This window comes from Strigops habroptila, chromosome 8 (genome assembly GCF_004027225.2).
Source record: "Strigops habroptila isolate Jane chromosome 8, bStrHab1.2.pri, whole genome shotgun sequence".
Lineage (NCBI taxonomy): Eukaryota > Metazoa > Chordata > Aves > Psittaciformes > Psittacidae > Strigops > Strigops habroptila.
The window spans coordinates 36,281,549-36,303,275 of record NC_044284.2 but is presented as its reverse complement, the minus strand read 5'-3'; the positions used below and the strand labels follow the sequence as shown (position 1 = coordinate 36,303,275).

Below are 21,727 nucleotides of genomic sequence, written 5' to 3'. Positions count from 1 at the left end.
TATAGTGCTGAAGTGGGGCAAGGTGAATCCTGACCCCTACCCATACTGACTGTTGGACCTGAATGCACCCTACCCATGCAGCTTGGGAAGCAGGGAAGTAACAAATTGTGTTGCATCTTCTAGAACCACTCTTTTGGCTACAACACTTGAGGCAGCATACTCATGTTTCTCTGATGTTTGTTTGAAAGTGGCTTTCTCTCATTTTCCTCTGATGGGAAATAGAGGGTGCTTGCATGATACCACCATGGCCCAGAGCAGCTGGGTCTGCTCTAGGGGTGCTTAGCTCCCTCCTTCCACAATTCCCAGAATTTACATCGGGCATTTGAAGGGCCGCGAGTCGAGGTTATGGGCGGCAGCAGCAAACCTCCGCTGGCCCCTTCTCCCGCTGCTGGCCCCCGGTCCAAGCCCCGGGGCATCCGCCACTCTACGAGGCCAGCCCAAGGCGGGATGGGGGGGCCCGTTGTGCGCCGGAACGGAGATTCCAGCCGCGGTTTCCCGGAGCGCGGCTTCCCGGAGCGCGGCCGGTCCCTTCCTGCCGCCCCGGGCCGACACGCAGCGGCTCCGCCCGCAGCCCCGTTGGCGTTGGCGGGAGCGGGGCGGGGCCGGCGCCGGCGCCGGGAGCGGCTCCGGCAGCGGCGGCGGGGCCGGGCCAGGCCGGGCTGGGCTTGGCTGAGCGGTGGCGGAGCGTGCGGACGGCGGCTCGCTGGTAGGGGGCGGCGGCCGGGGCTGTGCGCACCGGGGGCATCTGGCGGGCCCCAGGGTCTCTGGGGTCTGTCACTGCGGGCCCGGGGGGCTCTGGGGCGGCTGCGGGGTCTGTCCCTGTCGCAGGGGACACGGCGCTTGCTTTGGCACCAGAGGAGTGCCCGTCGCGGGGGATGGAGGCAGGTGGGGGGCTCCTCTCTGTGCCCTGCGGGGTCAGTGGGGACCTCTTCCCAGCGGGGTGGCCAGGCATGGGGCAGCCCGGCCTGGGCTCGCTGTGGAGTAGGGGCACTTTGAGAGGTGCTGCCTCACAGGGACGTGGGGTGCTTGGCTTTGGATAAAGGGACAGTGTCTGCTGGGGAGGGTCGTGGTGCGCTGCTTCCCTTTGGAGGGAGCGTGGGGAGAGGCTGGAGCTTGGGCACAATGCTTGGAGGGCAGCAGGATGAGCTGCGCTGGGGGCAGGCAAAAGGAGGCAGCAGCAGATGCTGGGCGAAACTTTCGGGGTACACCCCCAGGGATTGGAGCATGAGGACTGGGGGGGACATCCCGGACCCAGGGGATGAAACCAAGGGCTGGGCTGGGGAGAGAGGAGGAGAATGACAAGCAGGTGGCCCTGACTGCGGAGAGAGAAGGTGTGACCTAGCTGCCGCGCAGCACACATCCTCTCTAACCCGCTTTTTTGTGTCCACCAAAGTCCTGGCTGCACTGATTTATCGTTTTGTAATTAAAGTCTGCAGGAATTCTGAGAGCTGCAGCGCTCCTCAGTAGCCCTCGCTTGCTGTGGAGGGAGGTGCAGGATGCTGCAGGTGGTATTCTCTCCTCCGTCCCCACCCCGTGCCTTTGCAGCACCAGGTCCCCAGTGTGGGGCTGGCGTGTGGTCAGAAGCAGGTACTGCTGGGTTTCCATCTGCAGGATTCCTGGGCCTGAGCACAACCACTGTATTTGCTTTGAAATTCGCATGACAAACACCTGTGCTTTGTTTCCTGAAGGAATTTGCTGTACTTACAGAATTATTACAATTTATGACTTGGAAGTTTCCTGGTCCAAGATCTAGATTGTAATTATCTTGAAAGTACTGTAGGGTGAGCCACAAATAATAATTGTTGGAGCAAGGGCTTGGTATTGATGTGTAAACCTACTGAGGAGGTTGCCTCCTGAAGTCACAAAAGGCTCTATTAAACCCTAAAAACAAATCATACATGCAACTCAACACAAAAGTCAGGACTGGGTGACCACCCATCCCTGTACTTTATTGTCCCTGGCCAGGCTCCAAATCTTCTCTGATATTCTGCATAAATCCTCCTCTTCTTCGCTAACCACAGCAGAGACAGTCGCACACTGGGACACTCGGTGCCTCGGGTTATGGTATACCCAGAAGGGCTGCAAATTCACGGAGAAGGTCTTGCCACCAGGTTCTCTTTTTTGTGTGTGTATTCCATAGCAGCGCTGCCGAGGTGATCATGCTGCACTGTTTTCAGTTGTGGTGTTAGAATTGTCTTAAGCTATTTGGGACTTTGTTGGTGAAAAGCAGCATCTTTTCATCAATTGCAAGACAGGTACCAGATTTCTGTGCTTGGGCTCTGCTTGAAAAGATATTACCAACCTGCCTGCATCAGTACAGGATGCAAGGCTTGGGGGTTTGTTTTAGCAAATATAGCAAAGGTCTGCATCTGGATGCCGTTGTACCGCTGTGCGGCACTGGCTGAACTGGAATCCCCTTTATATGTTCATGTGGCTATTAATATGCTGCAGGTTGGTTGCTTTTGCTCAGCCAGAGTAGCTGAAGCAGCCTGTCTTATAAGTGTAGACAGGACTCTGCCTACCAGATCCTGCAGTAACTTTAGAAAGGGGCTTGAGGGCTTAGGCCATCTAGATAGAGCAGATGTGGGCTGGGACGCAGCCATTAGCACTCAGGTTTTTTAGCAGATACTTTTACTCTGAAGATTGGGGTAGAGCTGGGCCTGGCAAGCTTGGGCTGGGAATGAGGTTGCCTTGGAGACTGGGCAAGGTTTTTAAGCACGAGTTGAAGGGAAATCTGTGATGAGTCTTCTGTCATTAACCTCTTCTGAGTCTTTCTGTCTGCAACAGACCTCTACAGGGATACGCACCAGTAAGTTAATCGTAAATTTGGGGTTGGAGTGGGGGGAGAACAGGGGGAAAGGGATACTCTTCTCCCCTTGATGGAGGAATGCAGGGTCATTTTGGTACTATACAGCCTGTCAGGGGAATTACCTGAAGTGACAGGACTTATTCCTTTTACCTGAGGCCCTCGCTTATGTGCTGCCCATGTGTCAAGGCAATTCTCTGCAGACAGCTGGCAGAGTGCAAAGTTTAGTAGCATTTGCCTGCAGATGAGTCAGCAGAAGAGAAATAGCTTGCTCCTGTAAAATGGGGCGATCTTGTAGGCAAAGCAGCACATGACAGTCACATCTGATGTGCCAACACCTTCCAAGTTCAGAGGGACGATAGGGGAGCCTGGGAGCTGTGGGTGTCAAGGGGCCTTGCTGGTCCAGCCTGCCAGTCTTGTGCTGACTTGGATTGGGGTGGGAAATGCAGCAGCCTGGAGCCAGAGTGTTTACTGAATAGTTGCAGCTATCTCTTGTTTTCCACAGGCTTTAGAATTTAAGTAGCAGGATTGTTTTTGCCTTGGCATGTGAATCTGCAAGTGAAAAGCAGTGGAAGTGGCAGAAGAAATCCCACTACTGCATGTAGATTTGCAGATAATATTCTTCAATAAATTCCTTGGGACATGAGAACACAAAGAATGCAGATGGGCCGGGTCCTCATGCCACTGGTGTGGTTAGGGTGCAGAAATACGCAGGAATTATCTGCGTCTCCAGTGTAGTGCCAGGCACACAGTTCTCTGACACCTCCAAAGCTAAACAAAACATCAGTACTGTCCATGGAGATGCAGACAGCGAGATAAGGCTTTGGCTAACAAGAAGGTTTGCCACACCTATTCTGACCTTCTGCATCTTCCAGAGGTGTTAACTGCGGAGTTGTGGTTAAATTCCAGCTCGGATGATGGCGTAGTTAACTAACCTTAGAAGAGTTGTAAATTCTTTCCCTACTTTTCCCTGTGGTTTTTTTTTTCCTTTGTGGTAACCAATGCTTGTCCTTTTTTCCTCACAGAAGCGGCTGCATTTCAGTGGGATTCAGTGGTTCCCTGACAGGGAGAGCAACTCCTCCCATCTGGCAGTTGGCTGGGCCTCGCAGAGCTCGTGCAACTCTCTTGAGGTGAGCTAGCTGGCACCTTGAGGTGATGCAAGGTGCTGCTTTGATACAGGATATGCACCTAAGAAGTTTCAGAAGCGAATCCCTGAGTGTTTTGTCAAGTACTGCAGAGGCTGAGATTTGCCCACGGCTTTCCCGAATGGGGCACTTCCAACCTTGCTCCTCATGAGCAGTTTCTGGTGTTCAGCACACTCAGTAATGCAGGAGGGTGGTGCCTTAAACAAAATAGAACAATGTTAATATTTTACAGCAGGGCTCGCTCTTCTGGTTATGCCTGGGTTTTATCTTGGCTTTTTTTCAGAATGAGCTTTGAGAGTTGTCTTCTCTTCCCCATTCCCCATCTGCTGTAAATGTAATTAATTTTAAACAGGCAGTGTTTTATGCATTTAGGGAAGCAAAGCTGTGTGCTCATGTGCTAAGCTCAGCTACAGATGTTGTATCCCATTGTTAGTAAGTAATTGTTTGGGATGCTATTTTAGGGTCAAAATGAAACATTCTAAGATTAATCGCTTTGTAGCAGTAAGGTATGGTTTGTTTTTAAAAACAATGTGTTCCCAGTTTTTAATGAAAACAAGTTTGGTGCTGAGAGGACTTCACAAAAACGTGCTAGCCACAGGAGAGAAGTTTTAAAGCTCTGAGGAATGGTAAAATTGTTTAATTTCTACATCAATTTGAGCACTTAGCAGGGCTGTGTCACTCATGAGATGCCCAGCCCAGCTCTCCAGACACTGCAGAGGCTCCTTCAGCAACATCTAGCCTATAAGATCAGAGCAGACAGAGCATATTTACTCCATCCTCAAAGCAGCTTTCTCCCTTGGTACATCAGTTGTTGCTGCTGCTAGGTGGCTGGTGCTGTCTGACCACTGCTGCTTATTTGATGCAAACAAAATGCATTCACTTAAGGTATTGCTTGTCATCATTTGACTAGGTATACTCTGAGAACTGTAAAAGTGAATTAGGGTGGAGGGAAACTAGTTGCTTGGGTGTGGGAAGAAGCTGTTGGAGATTTTTCCTGGGCTTGGACAGTGGTGCTGTGCATCAGCATAAAGCATAGTGTTGCCCTGTGCTGTAACCTGCTTTGACTGGCTGTGAGCTCTGCACAGGCAGCAAGATGCTGGCAATAGCTCAGCACAGTGTAGTTGTGTGCGGAGAGGTCTGGCTGCTCTGATGTGCCAAGCTAATGCAGGAAGAGCTTCACCTGTTTGTGCATGGGGACTGCTATGTCTGTACTTCAGCACCAGAGCCTCTGCCAGGGCTTTTTAATGTTTTGATGGACAGTGGTTCTGAATGACTGTGTTCAGCACTTTAATAGACCTTTTAATTCTCTCCAAAGGGAAGGAAAGCAAGTGTTCAGAGACCAACAGGTGACTTGAAGCACAGTGAAATTATTTTGACCAAATAACAAGAAAATCTGCTGCTGTTTCCCCCCACTGTTTCTACAAACACTGGGATTACTTGAACCAGAGACAGAGGCCTGCTGCTTTTTGTGAGCTAGATGGTTTCTGCTAGGATCATGGTGGTGAAGTAAACAACTCATACAGAGCGTGCTTGCAAAACCTAGGAATTGCTTGTGTCATACCCTTTGTTTTCACAGAGGCACTCTGGAAGCTGCTGCATTTATAGCACAAATCTTACCTGAAAGTTGAATGTTTGCAAAGTACTTTTGTCTTCTTCCAAATACTGTTTTGGCTTTCCACTCACCTATGATTCTCTTTTCCTGTCCTTAGTGCATTGTGTTGAACCTAACAGCTGCCTGGGATACTTAGATGCATGTAGCCCAAAACCAGTTCAGCTGTCTCTGGTCCTGATACTGTTCCTAAGGTATCATCTACTTGATGCTAGGTGGGGAGATTGGTGTGTTCACATGTTACTAAACTGCATTTGACTCCTTATTTTGGAACATTACTTAACCTGGAGTCATTTGTGCTTGAGTAAGTCCGATCACTAAATCTGCTTCTTAACAGCTCCCTTTCACAAAGCCCACCCTTCTTGGTTGCTGAACAACAGAGCTTTGCCCGGTTGCCCTTACTGAGGACAGTTCCAGCTTGTCCCAAGCAGGAATGCTCAGCAGTTGCCCTCTGCTAAGGAGAGGGGTGGTGTTCAGAGGGACATCTGCCGTGTCTCATACCTCCCACTTCCCCCACCTAACATGTTCCAGCACACCCACTGCTTATGGGTGGGGAGACGTTTTAAATTCCACACGGCTCTTATTATTAGGGTGTTGAGGCACACACGTAAGCATCATTCCTGGGCAAAGGGGTCATGCTGCTCTCAGGAACAGCAGGTCAGAAGTGCCAGTTGCTGCACTGGAGAGCTCCACACTTCAAGTGAGCCAGAAAGATAATGCTGCTCTTTAGTTACAAACTTTGCAAATGTAGCACCCGTTTCTAACTCCTGCAGCAGCTGAAATGGGAATGTTTGCTGCCATATCTTTCTATAAATCCTTAGTTTTGCTTCAGCTGTATGGAGTGCTGGGCTTCCTAATGCTCCAGGGCCCTTTTGGGAAAGTGCAATGACTCCAGCTCAAAAGCACAGATGGCTGTCATGATTTCTGTCCTAAATTGGTGGTCTGTCTGTCCGTTCATCACAGAAGCAGTTCAGCTGAACCACTGCTAATTACAAGCTGGTACATAAAGTGCCAGCAGTAAGTGTGCCCCTAATGTGATATCAGCAGCTGCTTCACCATCAGCTGAGTCACTGCTGCAGTGGGGACAGGAGACAAGAGGGGAGCACAGTGGCAGCCATCCCAAGGTGAACCGTCCCCACTGGGGAGCTGCAGCTTGGTCTTACACATGCAAAAAAGCAAACAGCAAGCCGGGTAGTTGTTGAAGTTATGACCATGGGTTGCACCCCTTCCCTCTCCCTTACCCTGCTGCTTAAACCTGCTTCTTCCTCCCATCAGGATTGTACAGGGATGCAGCACACCCACCGTCTTGATGAGTGGGTAGGGGACACAGAAGGTTGGAAGAGTGTTTGCCTTCATCAAAATGAGAGCTAGGGGAGGGCTGCATGCAGACTAGGCATGCCTTAATCCTTAGGTTGCTTTTGAGATGCTAAAATAGTATAATTAGCCCTGTAGTAGTGATTTATAATTTGCATTGCAACTCTTGTTCAAGTTTCTCTCCAGCCAGCTGGCTGCTGCACACTTCTCTCTGCAGAACAGCTCCAAGTTGCATTAAATGATTCAGTATTCCCACCAGGCACTGTTTGTCAAGCCTTGGCAGCTGGTGCCAAATACAACTGGCTAAGCCCCTTGTTAGGTGGCTGTGTCTTTGCGCTGACCTTCTGTACGCTGTGCCTGCTGTTGACTGATTCTGCTTTGGAAGAGCTGAGAAATATTTTTACTGTTTTTTCTCCCTCTCTCCTTCATTTTGTTCCAGTTCTTGCTGGGTGTGCTTGGCAAGATGGAGCCTCCGACCTCCTCCAGGCTGAATTCCCGTAAGAGAAGAAAAGGTGGATCTGGCCCCAATGGGGCGACAGAGCTGGATGGAATCCCTCCAAAAATGTCCCGGCGCTCACTCGTAAGTAAGCAGAGATAGGAGCTTTAGGTGCCCGAGAGATTAGGACATTGAGCTGTAACAGCAGAAAGATAAATGTGATGGTTTTTCTGTGGGGGGTAGGGGAGAATCAAATGACAGTAGCTATCCTTCTTGCAAAGCCAGTTTAAAATCTTCCTTTGTTCATACTAATAACATACTTACAATGTGGGCTTAAATTAGGTCTGAGGAAAGTGTCACTAAGCTGCTTTTGTGGTGTGTCTAGCTTGTTTATAGTCACTTAAGCTGAACCTGAACAGGCATGAATGTAGATACTCATGGAGAAGTAAGCATTCATTTCTCACAAGTGGGTTTTATGAAGTGACCCAGCAGGAGGGAGAAATACTCCAAATAAGTATGTAACAACCCATGCAGCTTGCAGAAAGCAGTCGTGTTCAAGTCAGGGAACTGCAGGAAGGTGTGAAGCCTGTACGCACCTGCAGAAGCAGTCTATTGAATTCACACTCTGAAACACCCAGAAGATAACTGCTCCTTTGATCCTCTGGTCTGGCAGGAGACTGCATTTATGTTGCTGGTACTTTGAGAGTGTTCAGGAAAATTTCTCTGTCTAGATCAACCTTGGGACAGCTTTAGCAAGCTAAAGCCACTGGGGTCTCTTCTAAAGGGGGTCTGTGCCAGTTAATACTAGTGTAAAGGGCTGACTTTAACTTCTCCTTGCCACAATATTGTGATGATAGACTTTTTACAGCTCTTCTCTGCCCTCTTCCTGGAGCCGTCCTGTGTATCACGTGTGCTCTAATTGCTCTTCCCTTATCTCTGTCAAAAGCCAGCTACCATCCCTGCCACGTCGTACTGGGGTCATAGTCCTTGGCAAAATAGGGTGATGTGTTGCAGCTTTCCTCTTTGATAACAATGTTTTGCTCTTCAGAAGTACTTCAGTCCTGTCCCAGAGTATCTGGCAGATGGTAACAAAGCAAGAGCAGCACCAACAATGAGAACTGGGGAGGCAAGCATTGGGAAAGGAGGCTCGACCTGTTGCATGACTTATCCCTCAGAACCTTTTTATCCTTGACTGTTGTCAAAACCCACCCCATGTATTTCAGTAAGGAAGGAGAAGTGTGCAGGTTATTCCATGGGAATCACTTGCTCTTCAAGTTGGTGTCTGTCCTGTGTTAGAAATAAAGCATCTATGAACAGCACACAACAGACAGTATCTAGCCACTCTCAAAAGTTTCTGGCTGTTTTTTAGCCAGAGGGCTAGCACAGACCTCCTGAGGAAAGATTTTTTTTTTCTTCTTTTGTGAAAGATTTATCTATTATAGCAAGAGTAATAGTGTCGCCTAACTGTGACATTACCTTGAAGCCTTTACCACTCCCAGCTCAACAGCTGGCTAGCAGAGCGTTCCCCTGAAGCAGCAGGGCTCAGCAGCAGATGGTGGTAGCAAGCTTGCTGACGCATAAGCCTCTCGTATTGTGCACATCAGGTTGAGTCCTGACCCTTGTAGGCACTGCGGAGGAAGTGCAACACTCTGGCAGGACCTTTTGAGGACATTTCTCTGTGATCATCTGATAATTTTGATAGGGTTTTTTATGCTTTTATTCCTAGCTTCATATCAAGTATGTGCGAACCACATGCAAAGAATCTGTTTTATTCACAAGTCCCAGATATAATGGCAATGATGAAAGCAGAGATGTGCAGGCCTTACCTAACAGTAAGGATCCTGGTAGAGGATGTTGTGTGTGAAACACGGGTACTAGAGCCTCAGTAAGTTAAAGGAGATTTTCAGCAGTATCAGTGTGCTTGAATCTAGTGGTCAGTGAAGTGCTTTCTTGTGCGCTTCACTTTGAGCACTCTAATAAGGAATGATGTTAGCAACAAGGAATGCCATTAGCAATAATAGCAGCAGTCTTTCTAGTTGCAGTGGTGCTGGGCACCATGGCAGGATGCTGCAATGGGACAGGAAGTCAGAGAGGAAATGGCTCATTAGGTTTTTGCAGCTTGAATGTGTTATTGTAATGATCTGCAAGCTCATTTCCTAGTCTTCTGGCTTGGGAAAAAGACATCCATTGCTGCCCCATACCTTCCTGCTACAAGGAAATGGGGCTGTTTGTTCTGTTATGGGAAGGGCAGATGTTTTGTTTTCCTTCAGAGGAGACCAGAAGTTATACCTGGACTTCAGCTGCTGATTAAACAAGCTAGCAGATTAGAGGTGTTCTCCTGCATCAGTTGTAGATACCAAGTTATAGTACCTACAGTTGTAGATGCCTGCAACAGTTACAGATGCCACAGGTTGAGGTCAATCTCTCACTGTGTATGGCTCAGAAATGGGTGATGATACACATGTTCCCTGGGAATTAGTGCTGCTGTTGGTATTGCTCTTCTGCTCGTTCATAAAATCAAGTCGAGGAGCTGTTACAATTTGTACATCATAGCACAAGCACTCAGGCACAGCAAAGTGATGGTCTTGCCTGGGTTGGCATAGCTGGAGCTGCGACAGTGAGGTTTGATGAAGCTTGGCTTATGCCGCTCTGAACTGCTGTTTGTCAAAAGTCTGGTTTTACCAGCTGCAGATCTGAGCCTCCTGTTCTCTTGCGTCCAGTATGACTGCCATCTTCTTAACTCCACTTTTCTCTCTATTTCTCTCTAAACTTAGGCTAAGCACCCTATAGGGGTGTTTTGAGGTTTAACACTAATTAGTCTTTTAGTACGTGTGTTTGAATTGTGCACAGTGAGACACAGTGAGTCACTTGGTGACTAGGACACTGCAGTGTCAGTGCTGCTGCTGTATGCTGCATTCTCACATGTAACCTTTTCTGGCTATTTAGGGACTGAAGGAACCGGCTCCGTTCTCAGATGAAGTAGAAATCGATTACAGCAAGCCATACATCAGAGTAACATATGAAGAAGCAATGAGAGGGACCCCTTGTAAGTAGAAAAACAGATTGGAAGGGGACTGTGTAAATGTTGGAGGGTGGGATGCAGGTATGATTGATTGTGATATCTTTGAGACCAAACCAACCTTGTGTGTCAGACCAGTTTTGTGGTCAGTGATTTGGTTAATGCTTTGGTGGTTAGATAACTGTTCCCATGTGAAATTGGTCTGCCAGTACAACTGAAATTGGAGCTCATGTGTGTGAGGAGCCATACCTTCACCAGTAAGGCTATTTGATGCAAACAGATATTTGTGGTTTAGCTCTTCCGTGCCGCTGGCAGCTATAGAATAGTATCAGAGCTGAACATTTTTCTGTACAACTTTGAAGCAGCTTAAGGTTAAGCACTTTAAAAGTCATCTTTTCTGAAACTTGAAAAGGGCAGACAAAACCAACATGTATCTTTTTTCCAGAATGTCCCATTGTAGCCTGGCTTTGAACTAAAGTCAGTGTTCTTAAACACAGTAGGCCAGCCCCAGAACAAGAACGTATCCTTTTATTCTCTAAACCAGGCTGGGCGAAACTGTTCTCTTTGCAAGTCTAAAAGGGAGGCTAAAAAGAAGGCAGAGGCAGGGCTGACTCCTGAAGGGTGGCTGCGCTCTCTTGCCAGAGTGTACAGACAGTGCTGTCTTGGCCTCTCTGTTGTGTCTACAGAGACAATAAAAATGCTGCACTTCTACCTACCTGACTACTGATGAGACCTGGCAGTGGTTTCCTGCAGAGGTTCTAGAAATCCGATGCCTTTCACAGTCCACATTAATTTCCCAGCTGAAAATCTCCAGAGCCTGCCTAAGGTCTCTGATTTCAGTAGCAATGGCTCTCCTGCCTGCTAAGACTAAAATACACTGCATGCTTCCTTGTTGCTGTTTATGCCTGTGCTCAGGAACCATAGCTGCTGCAGGTATGGAGGAAAAGAGAACAGTTTCCAGAACATGACTGTACTTTCATAAGGGCCTGCCAGGACCAGCCCTCTCCTGGCATACAGAAGGCTTTTGCAGTCTCAGATCTCCAGATCCTTGGCTCTCCAAAGCCTCCTGGCATCTTTAGTGAGGTGGATTTGCTGAAAAGGGATTGAAAGACGCTGTCCTCAAAGCAGCTTCTCTGCTTAGCTTGAACTTAACAACCCTACCTTTGTGTTTTCTTTGAGTAGTCAGCCTGAGTTTTTGGGTAGAGCCATACACTTCATGGTCTGGGGAAGCTGATGATAGCAGTGGGGAATTAGAACAGTCTGGTCCCTCAGCTAGACTGGTAGCTGTGGCAGTGGCTGCAGAGGAGGAAGCTGAAATGGTCTTGAGATGTTATCCTGGCTGGCAGGGGGAAATCAGGCACCTATGAAACATTTGGGCCAGTTCCCCTCCGGTAGCTCCCTGCTGTGCAAAAAATGAATGCTGTTTTGGGTTTCCATAGGAGGGAGATGTTTGGCGTTTGTTTTCCCTTGGTCTCCCTTCAACTTGTTTCAGTGGATATGTGGTAGGCTTTGAGTCTGTCTTTGAATATAGTTGTATTTCAGCTGAGCTGCTTTTGTTTCCATGTGGAAAGGCAGAGTGCCAGCCATTGCTCTTTACAAACTTTTCCTGGCCACAGCTCTGCTTTCTGCCACTTTTCTGCAACATCCCCATGAGTTTTAGAAGGTCTCCAAATGCGGACATGAGCAGCAGCTGCTTCTCCAGGAAGGACTCTTCACAAATGTCTCTCTGTCCCTTTGGCACAGTGGATCGCCCCGTAAGAGTTTATGCTGATGGAATATTTGATTTGTTTCACTCTGGACATGCCCGGGCCTTGATGCAAGCGAAGAACCTCTTCCCAAACACATACCTCATTGTTGGAGGTAAGGAGTGACCTTGTTGACTTTGGCTGTCGTAGGAGTACAGTTTACCTCCATTTGTGGTTCTGCATGTAGATGGCATAGTAAGGTTTTTGTCTTTATGGCTTCACTGGCCATAAAGCAGCTCTCACTGCAGCCAATTGTCCCAGATGTTGTTGGAGTCTCACTGTAATATGTTGAGAGTTGGGTATGTCTGCAGAAAGATACCCTGTAGCAAATGAGTGCTTAAGGAAAAGACTTTTTTGATCACACTGTGACAGACACTGGTGAGTTGCACATCTGAGTATCAAAATATATTAGGGACAATTGAACATCTGCCTCTTGAATGAGATAGTTAAAGAATGAGTAACAGTCCCTCCATGGCTGGTTGACCTTTGTGTCACCTGTATCACAGTGCATGTCACTTCCCCACTCCAACTCTTTGCTGGGGATTGCTTGTGGCTAATCCCTAACAGGTCCCGCTAGGAGTGTGGAGATCACGGTTTTCTGGGCATGTGGCCATGGAAGTCAGTGAGGCCCCATTTCTCCAAATAAAGGTTCCCTATTTTATCTGTTAGGTTCAAAGGTCTTTACATGCTGCCAGGAATATCCTGCTGACTGCCTGAGGGGATCTAGAAGAGGTGTTTCAGCCAGGCCTCCTTCCGGAATATAACAGGGAAAAAGGAAACCCTTTTTTCTGGCTGCTGTAGTATACCGGCCTCTGTGCCCGTGACTTCACCCACCTTAAAGACTCATCAGGCTGTGTATGTTGTCTATCACGAGGTGACCTGTGGTCAGGCTGTGTAATGACATTTAAGTATCAGAGTTGAGAATACCTTTAACTACTTTTCTCAACAACCGTTAGCTTCCTGAAGCAAATTGAAACTCTGATCCCCTCGCAATAGAGTGATCATAATGTCTTTGTGTGGCTTGTTTCCTTACCACTTGCTGCTGAGGGTGTTTTTGTAGTGGTACTTCTGCATTTTTTTGTGTGTGCTGTTGTAGTGTCTGGAAGGAGAAGGGAGGGAGGAGAGCTGAAATAGTCACTCCAACCTACAAAATGCACTGAGCTTAGAAATCTTGCTGGTGGAAAGACATCCCCATGTACATAAATGTTGTACCTCAAACAGGTCAAACTATTAATGTCTTAATGTAGCAAGGTATGTAACCATGTTCTCTGTCTTTGGGAGACTGGTGAGGAGATGGAGGGCAATGAACTGCTTCCCTTGAACCAGGAACTGAGATGAGGCCACAGCCCAGTGAACATTAGCTTCAAGCTGGGAGCAGTCTCACCCGCTCTTTATCATCTGTTTGTCCAGAACATAAATACATCCAATGCCAGTGAGACTGCTAATGTCTTGTTTACTTTTGAGTGATAACCAAATAAAACTCCCTCCTCTTACATTGCAGATTTTAAAGAGTTTTTAGTTTACTTTCTCATAGAACATAATTAAGCTAACTTGATTTGCTGTGAACTCACCCTTTGTTTTAATACAGCTTTCCAAAAACTAGACTGTGGTATGGCATTTTATGAAATCGGAAGCTTAGGGCTTTTTTCATGGGCTTCAGTTCCCAAGCCTGAGACATCTACAGGTTAAAAAGCAGATTCCTGTCCAATAGGCCCCCAGGTGCCATTTCATAGAGGAGAGTTGTCTTCTGTATTGACTAAGAGTTCTATAGACCTCGAGGGCTTGGCGTGTAGGCACCCAGCTTGGGCAGAAATTACCCAAAAGCCTTCCTAGAATTGCTCAGGAGCTAAGTTCCCTGCACTGCTCACTGTTCTTGGTGCTTTGCGGCTGGGTTTGAAAGTGCCAGCGCAGTCCATCAGCCTGCCAAAACCAGGCTGGCATTGCCTGGTGTAGCAGGAGTGTGTGCAAGGTCTTTTTGCAGTAAAGTATTGGGGTAAGTACCTCAGGCTCACTCTTCTCTGCCTGTTTCTTCAGTCTGCAGTGACGAGCTAACCCATAACTTCAAGGGCTTCACAGTAATGAATGAAAATGAGCGGTATGACGCTGTGCAGCATTGTCGCTATGTCGATGAAGTGGTGAGAAATGCGCCGTGGACGCTTACCCCCGAGTTCCTGGCAGAGCACAGGGTAATTTGTGACATCTGATCTGTTCTGCATTTTGATTAGCCTCTGTGCTGGCTGTTTATAGCAAGAATTTATCCATGGGGGTGACCTCTGCCTGAGCAACCAGTTTCTGTTGAAACTCCTTAAGTAGGGAACTAACTGGGTTATGGGAATCAAGTGGGCTTCTTGGGAGCCTAGAAGCATTTGCTGAGCTGGCAGGTAGTGTTAAAATAAGGTAGTGGTTGTGACAGGGTGAAAAAGCCTGAGAGGGTTCTTGCTGTTACAGGAGAAGTCGATGCTGGTTATAGATTGGTGTGAAACACAGTAGAGAGAGGATGACATGGGTTGGAAGGGATTTCTGGACGGTGTCTGGTCCAACTCCCTCCTTTACAGCAGGAGAAACTCAGATTTACATCAGCTTCCCTGCAGTAGGAAACCAGGCAAGCTGTCTTGAGAGTCTTTTATCAGTCAGTAAGATAAAGTGAGAAGAGTCTCTAACATCTGTTTAACTGCTTTGGGAGGTGAAGGAGTCTCCAGGGGAGTTTGCTTAGTTTTTTTAGCCTTGTTGGCATTAACAAGCCATTTCTCTGTGGAGCTTAAAACAGCTGTGTCCTTAGTCGCAGCCTTTCCTCTCTGGTGTGTGCTTATAATTAGTATGCAATTACTATTGAGAACTTGGGACTGCTCTGCATTGCTTTTTAACAAGAGGAAAGTGTCTTGCTATTCTCTGTCGCACCCCTGCATTGAGGTGTAGAGCAAAAAGTTACCATCCTTTGACAGAAAGCAGGATAAAATGTTGACTCTCATTGCTTTCTTAATTTTCAGATCGACTTTGTTGCACATGATGACATCCCCTATTCTTCTGCTGGTAGTGATGATGTTTATAAGCATATAAAAGAAGCAGGTGGGTCTGGGCAGATTCTGCAGGGCTTCCTGTCAAAGATCTGCTGTAGTTTCTTCTCTGCCCCTATATGGCAGGATTATGCCTGGGGAAGTGGCAGTGCTCCCCTGGGAACAAGGTCTGCCCAGGAGGCTCTGAGAGTGGGTGGATTATGCAGTGGATTATAGTCACCAGCTAAAGTGAAAAGCTTTTCATTAGAAGACATAGTATTTTGGCAGGGATTTGAGATGCTTTGGTCTTACTTAGGTCTTCCTCATAGTCCCAGAAAGGAGGACCCTAGTATTGTACATTCAAGGGCAAAGGTGCGGAGGTGCGAGAACAGTTAGGAAGTGAGCTCTTGACGGGAGAGATTATTCCCTAATAGAGGTGGCAGCAGCTCTTTTGCCATGTGTCTTGCTACAGCTGTCCTGGGTCCTGTTCCCCAATTTTAGGCATGTTTGCACCAACTCAGAGGACTGAGGGGATCTCAACATCAGATATCATCACCAGGATCGTGCGGGACTATGATGTTTATGCCAGACGGAACCTGCAGCGGGGTTACACAGCTAAAGAGCTCAATGTCAGCTTCATAAACGTGAGTTGAAGTGTCTCTCATCACAAGCTGTGTGAAGCAGAATCTTAGTGTGGAGATGTAGAGTCTATCTACTGGTAGCACAGTCCTGCCATATGCCAGTAAAAGGACAGCCTGCAGAGCTAAACAGATGCACCAAACCAATGTCCGTGGAGTAGAAATTAAGACTTCTTCTGCCCCTGCCTCAGGGACCCACCCAGAGGAGCTGGGGTTTTGCTAATATTGCTCCATTGTCAGAAATGTCCGGGTGTTGTTTTACCTGTTGAAAGAGCTGGAGACAGGGTGCGTGGTGAAATGTGTGTTTTCTTGAATTGAACGAAGTGTGGGTGGTTCTTGGCAGCAGCTGCTGTGTGTCATCTCTCTCCTCTTCAACTTTCTTAAGGTAGAGTCATTTGTTAGGATGAAGTCTGATCCTGTTCTAGCTGTACTATTCCCTTCCTGGAGCTCCTTCAGGAGCAGCAGTGCTTGGGTAGCAGAGAAGGGCGTGCTCTGATCCTGTGCTGAGCAGCTCTAGCCCACAAGCAGAATACGCGGCAGAGGGCCCTTTGATGTAGAATGTAAAGTAGTAGATGTTTTGGGGCTTTTATCACTCAGATACTATGCCTATTTTTTTTTTTTTTAATACAATCAAATACAAAAACAAAACAGGAGAGATAATGACTGCTTGGCCTCTCTTTGGCATGTAACTCTGCCTCTGTTTAAAAACACCCAGCAAAAAGACTTGTGCGATCATAATCTGCAGAGAGACCTACAGCAGGTCACTTGAATCTAATCAGTATATTGTATAAACATTTCCCTCTTCCATGCACTTCTATTAGATAGTGATAATCTCTGCGTTTAGTCTCACGCTGTGTGCTGTGCCAGTGCCTGTCACAAAGCATCTATGTTTGCCATTTAGTTTAGGGAAGAAGTGTCACTGAGGTGAAGGAGAAGTGTCACAAGACTAATGGAGATGCTGAGTCTTAACCAGCAGTTCAGTGTAATAACACAGAGCAGAGGTGGTCACCACTCAGATCTGCTGAGCTGTATTCTGATCCAACGCTTACTGTACAGGAGAAGAAATATCACCTCCAGGAGCGTGTGGATAAGGTGAAAAAGAGGGTGAAGGATGTAGAGGAGAAGTCAAAGGAATTTGTGCAGAAAGTGGAGGAGAAGAGTATTGATCTCATTCAGAAGTGGGAAGAGAAGTCCCGGGAGTTCATCGGCAATTTCCTGGAGATGTTTGGTCCAGAAGGCGCATTGGTAAGGAGCTGCTTTGGGAAAAGGGGATCTTGGAGAGCTTGGCAGTCATTGAAGGGCTTCTGGAGCCCAGGGTCTCCAGAGCAAAAGTTAGTGGTTTGCTGCAGTGCTCAGTGTGCTGCCAGTCTGCAGACAAGTTGTCCCAGACTTGGGCAGCCTGTTTACAGGGAACCCTCACCCTTTCCAGCTGGATAATGCCAGTTACAGCTGTAGCACGAGAAGTCCCCATGTCCCATAAGCTGGCCTGTAAACTCCAGCTTGTGTCCTGCAGGCCACTGAGCAGCCAAGAGATTGGTGATCACTTTGTCACTCACTGGTCTAGGATGAGTCTAAAGCTAGTTTTGATGCCAGGCTCTCCTGTACAGCTGGGTAAATTCTACAGGCACTTCATGTTAGAAGTGCTAGAAAATGGGTGACAATTACACTGTATGTGGTTTCCAAAGTCTGGAGCAATGCTTGGGCTTTTTCTGCTCTTGTATGAAGGATTGAAGGGACACAACAACCCAAAACGCTGCACAAGCTGTAGTTAGCAGCCATTTCCATTGCTGTTTGAGCCATGCTAACTGTCTCCCTGCTTCCATCACCAGAAACACATGCTGAAGGAGGGCAAGGGCCGGATGCTGCAGGCCATCAGCCCAAAGCAGAGTCCCAGCAGTAGCCCCACGCACGACCGCTCCCCATCTCCCTCTTTCCGCTGGCCCTTTTCAACCAAGACTCCTCCCTCCTCGCCAGCCAACCGCTCCAGGAACGAGTCTGCGGTCACCTATGACATCAGTGAGGATGAAGAGGATTAAGCTACCAGCCGGGATTTGCTGCGAACCGCTAACCGCCGCATCCTAAGTCTGAACCCACTGGGGAACTCTAAATGAGCGAGAGAGCCATAGGAACAGGGCTGACGGTGAGCACAGGGCATTGGAGGCACCTGTTGCTCTTAGAAAGGGCTGCTGCCTGGAAGCACATTCAAACCTCCTCTCCCTTCTCCTCCCTAAATCCCCTTTTTATTGTTTACATTCTAGTGGTTTCCAGGGGGAAGATCGTTTTTATATTTTAGAAAATACTTTTAAAGCGCAAAGAATAGCACTCAAGTGTGGCTTTTGTTTCGGTTTCTTTTCCCTTGTTAAACCTCCAGGCAAGAGGGAGAGTGGGAAGACCCACGTGTCTCTTCTTTCCTTCAGTTCCTCTGTCTTATTCCCCCCACCCCCAGGCAGTATCTGTGCCACTGCCAAATGAAAGACCCCTTGGTTTCTCAACCAGCATGACCTCGAGAGCATGCAGGAGGCGGTGGTGTAAAGAGGCCTCTAGGAAACAGAGACATTTCTGCTGCACTGGAGCCCATAGGAATCTGTCCAGCAGACGCTGTATTGCTCATGTGCCCCTTAGCTGAGCTTCGCAGCGTGTCACAATGAGGATGTAGTGCTGAGTAGGGGGCTACCAGCTTAGCACACAGGAGTTACACCCTGGAGGAACTCACAGCACTGTAGAGTCACACACCCCATAAGCACGCAGCATTCGCAGCTCCATATTGTACAGGGGCTGCAGGGAAAAGGCCTCTCCAGCTAATCTTAAGAAGACTGCTAACTCTTGAGCTAAAATTCAGCCCTCAGTTGCTGTTGGAGAGAAGAGAATAAATCTTTTCTTCAGGGCGCTTGCTGTCTGCGCATTTCCTCGGGTGCGTGAGAGCCCAGGCAGGAAACAAATGCGTGTACTCCTTTGAGAAGTTCCTTGTCCCGGTGTCTGGTTGTGTAGTGAGTTTTACTGTCTGTCCAAATGGCGCCTCAAGACTGTGCTCTGTGCGTGTTTGTGTTTCAGTTGCTGTGCTCTAAGAGCTGGAGCAGTCCTTTACACTGGTGCTGTGAAGTCGCTGCTATGAGGACAGAACGTGAATTCGTACAGCCAGTTTGCTGCCCGTGTTGGTGTGTGCAGCTGGACAGATGAAGGGCATGTTTTACCCCAGTGAAGGGTCCCAGTCCCATCTGACTGTTACCTGGCTTGCGTAATAAATTCACGAATCAGTGCCTGCTTACTCCGCCTTCCTTGAGGAAGGCCAGAAAGAGCATCAGAGAGCTGCAGCTTTTTAACATTTTAAATATGTAATCTGCTCATTTGAAACCATGGTCCAGGTTATGCCTGCTGTTGTGTCTGTAATAAACACTAAGCTTCGTGGCCTGTGGCTCCCCGTGGGCAGTTGCCTTCCTCACGCTGCATGCCTGTGCACAGAGCAGGTCAGTGTACTCTGTCCCTGCAGCAAGCGCTGGACTTGCTGTCACATAGCTGCCAAGCTCCTGCTTCCTTTTCTGTTCGGGTTTGCCTGTGATATCCATTGTCTCTGGGTGGAGCTGCTGGGCAGAGTTGCCTGTATCCTGCAATGCTGGGAGCACAGGATAGCTCAGAGCTAGTCAGCAATACTGCAGAGAGCTCCTCCGAGTGGGATTCAGTGCTTGTGGAGCAGTGGGTGCAAGGAGGCAAATCACCAAGTGCTGCCACAGGCTCTGCACAGTGCGATGCTCCCAGGAATGCAGTGGCCCTGTGGTAGGAGCAGGCTGCCGCTTCTTTCCAGCTTTCATCTAGCTGATCCTTTGTCATGCTGCCCAGAGGGCTTGTTAGAGACGCTGTGCTTCTGTTGAGGCCAGAGCTGGTATAGGGAAGGGTATTTTGGGAATTCTTCATCTGCCACTTTGGACCTCTCTCAGCAGGGATGTGCACGGCTCTGGGAGTGTGGTTGGCTGCTATGGATTTTTTTGCTATAAGGAGCAAATAATTGCCGGTTGGTACAAGCCAGTTCTGAATCCCCTAGTTTGAGTGGTAGAGCACTTACTTTATATCACCCACATTCTCTCTTCCCTCATCTTCCCCACCTTCCCTTCCTCACCCTTCCCTCAGTATGAGTGTTGCATTGCTTTCCCAAACCAGATCACAAAGGCCAGGCTGCTCTAGAGCCTTACTACTGTTTTAAACACAAGTTATGCAACAGTGTTCTGTAAATTCGGATAACAATGGTGTTTTGGATGGTGATTTGTTCTGCAGAGACCTTAATGTATTTCTCAGTCTCTCTGCAAAACCTGGGGTACTTGGTAAGAAGCCAGCTATGGTTTTACATGTATCTTGAAATAACAGAGCTGTTTCTTGTAACCAATAATCCCTGCTTCCTCCTTGCACTTAAATTAAATTGGAAACTCAAATCCCAGATTAGTCTTTTCTTTTTTTTTTCCCCTTTGTATTTTTTGTTTCCTTATGGATTGCTGGACCAGCCTTATCTCCAGCACTGCCCTGTCCTATGAGGAATAGGACAGAGCTTGATCTTTGGGCAAAACACGTGAGCCAAGTCCTCCAGGAATATCTTGTTATCCACAGATGTACCCAGTGCGGCTTCTCCAGGGCTGTCCTGCACACCCCTAACCCATCCCACTCTTCAGAAGAAGCATCCAGAAGATGCATGCTGGAACTGAGTGTGGAGTTAAGAGTTAGAGTGGAAAAATAAAACTTTACTAGCATGCACTGAAGAATGTGTTGAGTTTAATGCTGCTAAACCCAGAGGCATTGACTCCTGCAAGACAGCCCTGCCTCACTTACTCTGTAGATGTGGCAGTGAGGCTTCTGGCATCAGCAACCAGCCCCTGGGAGAGGATCTTCTGATGGCAAAGAGGAGCAGTAGCAGCAGGGCAAAGCTGGAAGGTGCCAAGGATGCTGGTAGAAGCAAGAAATAAAGAGCATGGCACTTTAACAGCATATTGCTTAGAACTGTAGGAGAAGGTCTTTAACCTCTTGGGAAAAGTATGGCACACACCTGTACTGAAATGATTTTGTGCATTTTATGGAGGACTTTATTGTGCAGTCTGGTTCTTGCAACCAGAGGCAGGTGCTAGAGCACCAAATACACTTGGCAGTAGCAGTGACTTTGGTGAGACTGACTCCATGTCTTGCCCCTGCTCCTCAGGGTGAGCTTCTCACTGCCAAGGGCTCCCTGGTGTAAAGGTGTGGGTTGGGTTTCCTACCTGCCACAGGTAAGGAGCTGGGTCTGGTTGTCTGATCGAGGGAAATGAATCCCATATTTTGCTCTTGCCTGGGTGTTGCTTCTTGGCAAAGCGAGGAGATTGCTGGGTCTCAATGCTTCTGCTGATGCCTGGGAAGTCAGTAAAGGCCATGTACTGTTGCCAGGAGGCTGTCAAATTTGGCAATCTCATTACGGAACATCAGTGAATCTTAGAGCTGAGCAGTTTCGCTTTGAACACAGCCACCTGCGAAGAGCTCTGAGTCACTTTTTTTCCTCCTTCTAATGGGACAGAAAACTTGCTTTTTCCCCAAAAGAATCAATTTAATAAAAGTTGGGAGCTTTGGCTGACTGCTTCCCCAATGGGTTGCTCTGGCCAGAAGTATTACAGTGGGAGGACACCAGGATGCAGGACGAGGGAAGCTTTGGTGGTGCCCTGCAGCAGGCTCTGGTCTTAGCGCTGATGATCTGACATCTGCTGCCCATCTCCAGCCGTGCTGCATCACCCAGTCCTGTTGTCACCTCAGTCCCACAGCAGCAGTTGCTTTAAGCTCGTTCTTCCCAGTCAGTGTTTGCTGTGGTGGTTTCTCTGCGTGGGCCTCTGTGTACACTGTGTGTCTTACTGGCTTGTTCTGGAGTTGGGTGTTTGGCTTTTATGTTTAGCCAAATAAATGCAAAGTCATTTTACTAATGCGTGCTAGATCCTTTCTGCCATCCTAACACGGCCAGCTCCTGTTGTGGTCTCCTCACCTGCCATCTTAAGCAGTGGTTTGAGAAGTTGCTTCATTGGGG

General features: G+C 48.0%; 1 protein-coding gene across 2 annotated transcripts; it reads left to right on the top strand.

Annotated features, from left to right (window-relative positions):
- Positions 1 to 519: 519 nt before the first annotated feature.
- PCYT1A (phosphate cytidylyltransferase 1, choline, alpha) lies at positions 520 to 21,622 on the top strand. Of its 2 annotated transcripts, XM_030496512.1 has the most exons (10): positions 520 to 706; positions 3,832 to 3,936; positions 7,314 to 7,454; positions 10,257 to 10,356; positions 12,073 to 12,189; positions 14,109 to 14,260; positions 15,062 to 15,140; positions 15,569 to 15,711; positions 16,762 to 16,950; positions 17,535 to 21,622. In XM_030496512.1, exons 3-10 carry the CDS (start codon positions 7,338 to 7,340, stop codon positions 17,739 to 17,741), a joined length of 1,104 nt encoding a protein of 367 aa, XP_030352372.1. In that variant the 5' UTR covers positions 520 to 706; positions 3,832 to 3,936; positions 7,314 to 7,337; the 3' UTR covers positions 17,742 to 21,622. The 2 variants fall into 2 exon arrangements, with proteins under 2 accessions (XP_030352372.1, XP_030352371.1); XM_030496511.1 differs by lacking the exon at positions 520 to 706 and having other exon boundaries at positions 1,625 to 3,936.
- Positions 21,623 to 21,727: the final 105 nt, after the last annotated feature.